Raw genomic sequence first — 11,296 nt, 5'->3', positions numbered from 1 at the left:
AGTTTAATAAACTGCCCCAGAGGGTGGAGGGCTCTCCATCTTTGGAAATCTTTAAATAGAGGTTGAATGGGCAGGACAGCTTTAGTTGTGGATTCCTGCATGGCAGGAGGTTAGACAGGGTGACCTTTGTGGCCCTTTCCAATTCTATGATTCTAAGATTGCTCAAAGATTCTATGGTCTATGACACAAAACCTGCATGCAGCCCAGGGAATGTTTGAGCATTTCAACCATTCTGACAGTCATTACTGGAACCCAAGACTTTCTATCTGGTCACACTGCAGCATAAGTTTGGTAGACTTTAAAAATTATGAATAATATTTTTCCGTAACTGCCACTGGGTTTGTTGTTTGTCCCTGCCTGATCCTGCAATGTGGGATTTGCAGTAGTAGAAAAGACCAGTAGTTCTGCACCTGATGCAGTCTCCATGGGCAGCTTCTTGTTGCATCATTCAAAATACAGAAGTGCCCATTTCCCAGGTGTAATGTCATTAGGAAAATGAAGGCTTCCAAACTGCCATGGCTTGAATAGCTTCTCCTGAAGGTCCACATACCCTTCTATAATGCTGTGGTGCAGATCTATGCTTCCTGACACTGGGACAATAATCGAAGGTGACTTTTCTAGGCTCTGCAGCAAAGACATTCTCCCCACTGACTTTCAGTGCCACTGTTATTCTCTCCTGCGCTTCCCTTTAGGGTGAAAGACTATGCAGGCAGGCTAGGATTGTGTTTCCTTACATGTCACAACTCATGTTAGGCTGACTCATTCCCTAGTTTACAGCAGGTTAAGGCTGTAATGGTCCATCTGCCTTGGTCCAGGCCTCAGAGGGAGAGAAGAATGCTGGACCTGATTCCCTCCCCCCCTCACCATTCCCTTCTCCTTTTGTGTCGTGTCTTTTAGATTGTAAGCCTGAGGGCAGGGAACTGTCTGTTATCCCCTCTATTGTAAACCGCTCGGATTCCAAGTGATTGGGCGGTATATAAATAAAACCTATTATTATTATTATTATTATTATTATTATTATTATTAAATTGGGGTGGGTAGGTCTGGCACCACAGTGCCATAGATATAATGTTGTACTTGGACATGGGACTTCAAATCCTCACTGAACCATAAGTCCTTGGCCAAGCTTTGCCAAGATTACTTAACAAATTCCTTCACTCCATTCCTTCCCCTCCATGACCTGCCTGTTATGAAGAGAGTTGTCTTCCCCTCCTCTTCCTCCTCCTTATTCCTATTACTGTTATTACTGCTATTAACGCTAGTTATAACCTGCCTTTTCTCCAAAACTAGGATTCAAAGAAGGCTTACAACTTAAAATAAAATACAGATGATACATACAAAAGATCAATATTTTAATGGAGTTAAATTGGCAACTCAATTTAAACTATTAAAATACAGCATTTTCTTAAAAGACCACATCTCCTTATATAAGCCAGAGTGAGCTGAATTAACCTTGAATAGTGGATTTCTGCTTTTGTGACTTCAATAAAGTTCTGTTCTGGTTCATCATACAAGATTCGTTGCTTGCATCAAAACTCTTGCTGGCTGCTCTTAGGCCAGTAATGGCGAACCTATGGAACGCGTGCCAGAGGTGGCACTCAGAGCCCTCTCTGTGGGCACATGTGCCATCACCCCAGCACAGAGTTTGCCAGAGTTTGTTACTAGAAAGCCAGAGGGACACGACACTTTGCAATAAATGAGTGGGTCTTAGGCTGCAGCTTGGGCACTCGGCCTTTAAAAGGTTCACCATCATTGTCTTAGGCTGTGGAACTCCTTTCCACTGCAGGCCCGGTTAGCCCTGTCCCTCCTGTCTTTCCGTTAGCTAGTGAGAACCCTTGATTTAGGTAGGCTTTTGAATTTTAATTGTGGAGTTGCAGTGTGTGAAGTGGTGTGTGTGTATGTTAATCTTTTATCAAAATTGTGTTTTAAATACATTTTAACTGTTTTAGCTGTTTTAAATCATGTTGTTAATCATGCTGATATTTAATTCCTCTTGAACTTTTGTACATTAATGTTTTAGTTGGACTTTACTGTAAGCTACCATGGATCTCACTTTGAGAGAAAAGTGGGATGTAAGTGCAATAAATAAACAAACAGCTCTTACTTTTACAACCTTTAGTTCTCAACAGCCTGTCAGAACAAAGGAGTTTTTCCTTCCTGGCAGACAGACCAGCCTGGCCTTTCTACAAAGGGAGTTCCAGAGCTTAGGGGCAGTCACTGAGAAGGCCCTACCTTATGACCCATCAAGCTGTACCTGTGAAGGTTTGGGGCCTGAGAGAAGGGCTTGGCCAGAGGATCTCATCCTCCAGGCAGGCTCATATGTGGAGATACTAACGGAAGTACCTACCTGTGTCCGGCTGGAAGGGGGTTGGGCCAGGCATGGCCCCTCTGCCAAGCTCAGATGGTATTCCAGGATGAGGGCTGCCATTCATTGCAGGGAAGGGTGCAGTCCTAGGCTGAACTGGCTCCAGGGGATCGCAGATTTCATAGGGGGACCGTCCGGCCTGCATTCCCTGACCGCCATTAACAGCTGGAATAGAAAGACACAGTCACAAAGTGGTACAAGATGTCTGTAACTTTGATGGCATCTGATAAGCCCAAGAAGCAACCAGCAACCAGCAGTGATGCAGAAGAGAGAAAGGCCAAAGTCACCTAAGCTGGCATTTGAGAATCACAAGACTCCTAAAGACTCACTCACAACAAAGCAGTTGTTGTTGTTATTATTATTATTATTATTAACCTTTATTTATAAAGTGCTGTAAATTTACACAGCATTGTACATACAATATTTTTAATTGGATGGTTTCCTGCCCTCAGGCTTACAATCTAAAAAGACACGACACAAAAGGAGAAGGGAGTGGTGGTGGGGAAGGGGATGAGGGCCAGTGGTTCTTCTCTACCTCCGAGGCCTGGATCAGGGGAGATGGACTGGAGGGAGGGCTTGGCTTCTTAATGGATGGTTAAATCTTCTTCCAGGGAGGCCTGTTGGAGCTAGCCAGCCTCTCAGTTGTTCCCTCATGTTCTCACACTCCCAAATTTCTTCTCCATGAAGAATAAGAGAGGGAAGGGCTAACCAACTACCATGGTATCACAAAGTGCCCCAAATCACCAATGGACATTTGCACTGCTCTTGTAGGTTTCACACCAGCAACAGCCCGAACCATCGGTTGTAATTCCCGAAGGAGTTCACCAGAGGACTGCCCTTCAGAATTTTCCCAGCAAACTAGGAATTTTTTTAAAAGAAAAATTTGTTGCAGAGTTTATCATATCGCTGGGCCATTCTGAGTTATAGCAGCGATTCCCAAACTTTGATCCTCCAGCTCTTTTGGACTTCTGCTCCTAGAAGCCAGAGCCAAGTTGGCCAGCAGTCAGTAATTTTGGAAGGTGAAGTCCAAAACATCTGGAGAGCCAAGGTTTGGGAACAACTGAGTTACAGGAACGCTTATGCAGCAAACACCATAATTTCAAGAATTAGTTTACACTACACACTGAACTCAGTTTGGGTGAAAATTCTAATAGCATAAATACATATTTCTTCCTATATTCTTAATTATGGACAATTTTTAGAGTCGTTTCACAGTTTGAGAAAGTGTATTAGATGAAACTTGCCCTTCTTATGTTAATATTTATAAAAATAGATTTATTTTTAAGAAGAGGCTTACAAATGAACTGAAAAAACAAAATATCCATATTTGAAAATTCTCAGAAATTAAAAAAAATCCATTATATTCAGTTTTTAAAAGATATTGTTAAAGCTGAAGTTTTAATGCAGGGGAGACAATCATAAAGACTTCCAGAGAATGCTGAACTGGAATTCTCAGAAACCCACAGCCAGCATAGCCAGTGGTGAAGACTATTGGGAGTTGCAGTCCCAACAACATCTGTAGGGCTTAATGGTTCCCAGGACAGGCTTAATGGAAACCAGTACTTGTCTATGGCTGCACAGACACACTGTTCATCCTCTATGCCTAGTTTAATTCTTTGCAGGGACACTCTTGAAGTCCCCAGTAACAGAACAGGGGCTCCTTGTTCAACCAAGGATTTTGTCTTCCCTGGATTAGATTTGTCCTCTTTCACTTGCAGCCCACCTCAGTCTTGGAACTGCCTCGCCAAACATCTACAGAAGGTTTCCTCTTTGGCCAGTTTCAAATCTGAACTAAAGACTTTCTAAAATCGAAGGCTTTCATGGCCGGCATCCATATTTTTTTGTGGGTTTTTCAGGCTAGAACATGGCCACATAGCCTGAAAAACCCACAAAAAACTAAAGACTTTGTTATCCTCTGACGCATTCTGAACTGTAATTTGAGATTATTTGTTAATATAGATTGTTAATGTATTATCTATTTTATAGTTTTTACAGGCTTATTGTTGTATTTTAATGAGATAATTAGTCCAATCACAATATATTATTTTTATCTTATGACTTTTTAGATGGTACGCCATTGGCAGGTTATGTGTTGACTTAATGATGTCTGTAAAGCATCATGGAGATTTATGGCATTATATAAATAAACAACAAAGCACAATAATAATCTTTATCTAGTTTTTTTATGGGTTTTTCAGGCTATGTAGCCAAGTTCTAGAAGAGTTTATTCCTGATGTTTTGCCTGCATCTCTAGCTGGCATCTTCAGAGGATCTTCACTGTAGATGCCAGCCACAGATGCTGGTGAAGCATCAGGAATAAACTCTTCTAGAATTTGGCCACATAGCCTGAAAAACCCATAAAAAACTATGGATGCTGGCCATGAAAACAACTTCACATAATCTTTCTCTATTTCTAAAACAAGTGCTAGCTTCTGTACTATACAGGGGACCTTGGCAGGGCCGAAAATGCTTCTTAACTCAAAAGCTTGAAAGTGTCCAAACACAGATGATCATTCTATTTAAAAAAAAACGTTTTCATACTGTTGTTCTTCTCTCCAGGATCAATATGGTATCGACATAACTGTCAAGCCTAAAAGTTTCCGCCTCATTAATGTCCCTTCGTCTCCTGCAAGACAATCAGCCCAGTCATAACATGTCGCTGCTCTCTCTGAATAGACCCTAAAGCTGGGTTCCCTCAAGACAGTTTCCTTTGAATTGTGGAAGTCAGAACTTTCTGCACAAAAACAACAAGTCCCAATGAAAAGCAGCTGCCTGGAGTTTGCACCAGGAATTTGTCAGGAAAGGGGGAGAAGCAAACAAGTCGCCTGTCAGGGCAATTAGAGATTTGACCACTCTTTCACAATCTCATGCTCCTGGGGGAAGACAGAGTATGGCTTTCTGAAGCCTCGGCTTGTCTGCCCAATTGTTATTCACAAGCCGTCCCTTCAAAAATCTCTCCTGACACGAGGCAGCCTGAGCACTCTCACTGTCTGGTTGGGTTGTAAAAGCTCCAGCCCTTCTAGTTAAGATGCTCCTGAACAAGCACATGATTTAGCCGATACATTAGCAAACCATCCAACATTTCACAGATGAAAACTGGGACACATGCAGCCAACCAACATCAGAGCATGGTCAAGATGACCAAAGTTATTCATGAGGGAGAACATTTGAGCTAAGAGAGGCCACATCTGAGCTAAGAGAGGCCAGGAGTCCTAGTAGGCCACAAGTTGAACATGAGTCAACAGTGTGATGCAGCAGCTAAAAAGGCCAATGCGATTTAAAGCTGCATCAATAGAAGTAGAGTGTCTAGATCAAGGGAAGTAATAGTGCCACTCTATTCTGCTCTGTTCAGGCCCCACCTGGAATATTGTGTCCAGTTTTGGGCACCACAATTAAAAAAGGATGGTGAAAAATTGTAGCATGTCCAAAGGAGAGCCACCAAAATGGGGAAAGGTCTGGAAACCACACATTATGAAGAAAGACTTAGGGAGCTGGGTATGTTTAGCCTGGAGAAGAGATTGTTAAGAGATGACAGGATAGCCCTGTTTAAGTATTTGAAGGGGTGTCACATTGAAGATAGAGCAAGCTTGTTTTCTGCTGCTCTAGAGACTAGACCACTGAAAGATAGCAAGCTGAAGACTCAACAACTGCAAATGAGAAGCCCCAGCAGACAATGAGCCCAAAGCAAGCAGGCACTCACCCTCCGCTGCAGACCCTCCCACCCTGAGGCCTGCCATCAGCAACAGAACAATCCACATGCAAACCACTCCTGCCTTCCCAGGTCACACAATACAGTATATATGCCCAACTCCTTTCCAGGCAAGCATTCTCTGAAGATGTCAGCCACAGATGCTGCTTGCGAAACGTCAGGAAGAAACTCTTCTAGAAGGTTTCTTCCAAAGTGCATCCTGGGATGCTTTCTTTCTTTAACAGCCTCCACTTTCCTCATGATTTCCATTCTGGTGGCGAAAATTATAGACCTATGGTTTTTTTCTGGGTTTTTCAGGCTATGAGGCCATGTTCTAGAAGAGTTTATTCCTGACGTTTCGCCAGCATCTGTGGCAGGCATCTTCAGAGAAGATACAGAGCTATGCTTTTTGAACAGGCCAGGGGAGCTGGTGATGCAGGCTAATCTGCATTTTGCTCTTCACACATGCTCTGGAGGCAGCTCTTTACCTTGCCTGTTGTATGAAAGCACACACATAGCTACATAGGATCATCGGGAGTAGAATCCTATTCTTTCTCAGGTTTTGCTGCATTGTTTACTGCAGACACACCACTGCAACCTAACACTGAAAGTCTGTCTTTCTCCAGCTCTCCTTCACCATGCTCTCAACACAAATGCTGCAAAATAACTTCCACCCAGACAGAAGACAAGAAAAAAGAGGCTGGGCTCCCATAAAAAGACTTTGCAAAAGGGAGCATCTTTGTCCGAGGCTTTGCTAGTTGAGGCATGCCTGTATGTGAGCATGAGTTTTTACCATTATGCTCAATTCTTGTAGCCAAGAAATGGGGTAATAAACAGGTCGATTAAATTGAGTGATAGCCACCAAACCATCCCAAGAATGTACAAGGAACCTTGCTGGATCAGGTACACATGGTCCAGCAAGCCTGCATCTCATGGCAGCCAGAAGAGAGGCCTCTTAGGAGGCAACCTTCAAGCAAAGCCTGCAAATATATATTATTTAACCAACCACTTTTCTCCCATTATGGGTGTCAAAGTGGCCAGAGATATGAAAAGCCTGTGATCACTGAAGATACGCTTCCTATGAAGAGTGAGGGCTCCATTGGCCCCAATGACCTCTTTCCTTGGAGGTCTTTAAGCAGAGGCTGGATGGCCATCTGTCAGGGATGCTTTGATTGAGAGTTCCTGCATGGTAGAAGGGGCTTGGACTGGATGGCCCTTGGGGTCTCTCCCAGTTCTATGATTCTGTGATTCTATTCTATGAAAATCTAGAAAAGTGACTTTGTGGATAAAAATTCCCAACTGAAATGGCTAGAGGCCACTTTTACTGAAAGATTCTGGTAGCTATCACCCAAAAAGTAACTTTCCCAAGCTCTGTGAATAGTAGCCACAAGTCAGACCTACCTCAATTTCTCTAAAAGCTGACAGACCTGCCCTCTGGGAAGTTGTATAATCCCCTTTTAAAGTCATCTACGCTGGTGGCCATCAGTGTGTCTTGCGGTGGCAAATTCTGTCAATTAATTATGCGCTGTGTGAAGAAGTACTTTCTTTTGTCTGTCCTGAATCTTGGGCTTAAGTCCAGCCCACAATTGCCACTCCAGCACTGAAGTCTTCAGGAGGAGAGAATCTTTGGCAAGCTAATAATAGGCTTAAGAGATTAAGGGCTGGGAATTCAGCAGAGTGCTGACAGGACGTATATTGTACGGCAGGAACCATGCCAAAAATGGGTTACTCATGGTGCATGGGGATCAGGATCTGCCCAGCTGGCAGATCACATAGAAAGTCTGCCCCAACCACTTTCTTGTGTTTGTTCAGTCCATGCTGACTTCAACTGCACTCACAACTGCACCCACTGCCCACCAGCTATCAGGTTGTCTGAATGCAAAGCCTTCACAGTAGCTGGATTGGTGTCCCCCGCCCCCACAAAACCTGATCTCTCTCTGGGAGACCAGGGTCTGAATCCCCACTCAGCCAGAGAAATGTATTGGGTGAACTTGTGCAAGTCACACTCTCTCAGCGTAAGAGGAAGGCAATGGGAAATCTCCTCTGAATAAATCTTGCCAAGAAAACATTGTGATAGGGTTGCTCTATGCTAGAAATGTCTTGAAGACACATAACAACAACAACAACAACAACAACAAGGTCTCTTTGCCACTGTACCGTTTTAGTATTTTGGTACTATTTTTAACTAGTTTAATTCCATTTTATGGAATCCCAGATTTGCAGTTTCATGAGGTATTTAAAGATCTCTGCCAGAGAAATCTACTGCCTCACCAAACTGCAAATCCCAGGATTACACAGGACAGAATTTTGTCCATTAAAGTGGTTTTAAAGTGCTATAATTGTGCAGTGTGAAAAAGACCCTAATCCAGAAGAATCATAAAATCATAGAATCATAAAATCAGAGTTGGAAGAGACCGCAAGGGCCATCCAGTCCAACTCCTTTCTGCCATGCAGGAACTCTCAATCAAAGCATCCCCAACATGGTCTGTAACAGTTATCAAATAAAAATGTTAAAAATATCATTAAACTATCCATAAAATGTAAACAAATTTAAAAACCTAAGGATTAAAAGCAATAAATAAAACCTAAGCTACTTCCTCAAAGCAGACCTGTGTTCCAAATCAACCCCATTAACAAGACGCTCGGTGTTCCTAGAGCCTCAATTCAAGCCTCACCTTCTAAAAATAGTAGCTTAACATTAAAAGAACACCTAGAATCTATTACAATATATGCACCACCCTCTTAGTACTAGGATCTCCTAAACTTGGGAGTGCTCCATTTTGTAACCTATTAGTAATAATACTTTTTAAAATTTGTCAGGCACTTTTGTAATAATCATTGAAGGAAGCTATTGAAACCAAGTCAGCTTCAGAACAGTGTTATTATGCAGAAAGAATTAGCATGTGCGACTGCTGTATAAACTTATTTAAACCTTCTGTTACATAAGTAAGAAAAGATATAAATATAAGAGCTGAGGGCAAGAAAGGGAATGGTGAGAGGTGGGACATATTCTTTCCATCTTTGCCATGTCCATAAATGAGATGCAGGGAAAGATTCTACTAACTTGCCTGTCTTCTTGGTCAAGTCATTCATTCCATGCAACTGAAAGGATTTTGCTTCTATGCTCCAGCAAACCAGTTAATCTCTAAGACAAAACGGCACTCTTGAAGCTTATGAACAAGATCAAAAGTAGATGGCAGATTCTAGTCTACACTTAGCCAAACAAATCACTTATCTGTAATCTTGGGATGCAAGTAATAAAAACTTCTGAGCATAAGAACAGTCATGCTGGATTAGACCAAGGCTTATCTGATTCAATACTTTGTTCACACAGCAGCCAATAAGTTGGTGGAAGGGCCACCAACAAGACGTGAGGGCAAATCATAGAATCATAGCGTTGGAAGAGACCGCAAGGGCCATCCAGTCCAACCCCATTCTGCCATGCAGGAAATCTCAATCAAAGCATCCTGACAGATGACCATACAGCCTCTGCTTGAAGACCTCCAAGGAAGGAGACTCCACCACACTCCGAGGGAGTTTGTTCCACTGTCAAACAGCCCTTACTCTCAAGACGTTCTTCCTAATGTTGAGGTGGAATCTCTTTTCCTGCAGCTTGCATCCACTGCTCTGGGTCCTAGTCTCTGGAGCACCAGAAAACAAGCTTGCTCCCTCCTCAATATGACATCTCTTCAAGTATTTAAACAGGGCTATCATATCACTTCTTAACCTTCTCTTCTCCAGTCGTTCCTCATAGGGCATGGTTGTTTTCCTCTTCTGCTCTTTTGCAATTGACAGACAGAGGTCTCTGACCATGGAACCAATTTGACTGGTAGCCCCTAATGGATCCATGCTCAGCCCACATGCATGGTAAGGCCAATCCAAACACTGGCAAACTGAATTTACTTTTGTAAAGGGATGGGAACAGTTGCAGACAACAGCCAGCATGGTGTAGGTGGTTTGGTGTTGGATTAGGACTTTGAGAGAGCATGCTCAAATCCGCGCTCAGCCATGAAAACCCACTAGGTGACCTTGGGCAAGTCACACTCTCACAGCATTAAGAGGTATATGATAGCAAACCTCTTCTAAATACATTTTGTCAAGAAAACCCCTTGTGATGGGGTCGTCATAAACTGGGATTTGTTTTAAGGCACATAGGAATATTAATAAATGGCTGAAGAATCTGGAAAGAAATCTTTCACCATCCCCTAATTCTTTGTGTGTGTGTGTGGGGGGGGGGATGATGAGAAGAGGAGTGAAAACACAGGGGGAAAAACAAAGCCAAGGCAAAAAGAGAGTTCTCAGAGTACCCATATTTATTAATGTAAATCTCTTGAACTGTTGTTTCTCACTTGGCTTTGTTTGTCTCCTCCGTCATCAACACTTGGCCTCTCTGGCATGCCAATATCACATACCAAGGCTCCTGTCTATCAAATGCAGACATCAGCATGAAGATAAAGCCCCAGCTCTGAGTGAATGGAAAACTAAGGAAACTGTCCCACAAAGAAAAGTACGTACAGCTCATCCCAGCGGGTGTTCTTGCCGCAGTGGCAGGCTGCAGGGAAGGGGTCAGGATCTCAGACTTTATGGCAATGCCACCACTCTCGGCTGTCTCCGATCCACAGAGGCCTGGTGGCAACTGGGCGGCTTTTTCCAGCGACGGCAAGATCTGGTCAAGATCAGAGGCAAACTGAAGGGAAAAAGAAGGCCAGTGGTAAATCATGGAACCTTTCTAGGAGAGAAACTGAAAAAGCAATCAGCTCCAAGCCTTTCACGCTGGCTTAAATGCTGTGATCTCCCCTCTGTCACTATTCTTCCCCCTCGCTTGTCACTAGCCATCCCCCAAAGGCCCTTTTAAATAGACCATGCGTACCTGGTGGGAAAATTCACGGTGATGGCTCCCTGTGGAATGGCTTGCTGGAGGAGGTCCGTCTTATGACCACCTTAGATGCCTTTAAGAAGGCAATTAAGACGGAGCTCTTTTGGCGAGCCTATCCCCCAGACCTGCTATAACAGCTTAAGACGATACTCCACTCGGAACTACGGTGAGGAATCAGACATTGATATTGCACATGTACAGGTTTGATGTGTTTTTAAGTTTTTGTACAATGAGAATGTATTTTAACTATTTGTAATTTTATATCTGTGTTGTTCTCCCGCCTCAATCTGTAGGGAGAGGCGGGATATATATAAATATTATTATTATTATTATTATTATTATTATTATTATTATTATTATTATTATT

At 42.9% G+C, this 11,296-nt stretch overlaps 1 protein-coding gene across 6 annotated transcripts in view; it reads right to left on the bottom strand.

The window, feature by feature from the left end:
* Positions 1 to 11,296, bottom strand: part of NCOA1 (nuclear receptor coactivator 1) — a 393,895-nt gene that overhangs the window by 30,476 nt on the left and 352,123 nt on the right. For all 6 annotated transcript variants that reach the window (XM_042463672.1, XM_042463682.1, XM_042463653.1 and 3 more), the window contains 2 exons: positions 10,569 to 10,740; positions 2,348 to 2,530 (listed from right to left, as the gene is read on the bottom strand). In XM_042463672.1, the coding sequence (XP_042319606.1) occupies positions 2,348 to 2,530; positions 10,569 to 10,740 (355 nt within the window). The remainder of the gene's footprint in view (positions 1 to 2,347; positions 2,531 to 10,568; positions 10,741 to 11,296) is intronic.

Source organism: Sceloporus undulatus, chromosome 1 (genome assembly GCF_019175285.1).
Source record: "Sceloporus undulatus isolate JIND9_A2432 ecotype Alabama chromosome 1, SceUnd_v1.1, whole genome shotgun sequence".
NCBI classification, from domain to species: Eukaryota; Metazoa; Chordata; class Lepidosauria; order Squamata; family Phrynosomatidae; genus Sceloporus; species Sceloporus undulatus.
This window is presented reverse-complemented; position numbering and strand designations above follow the sequence as displayed.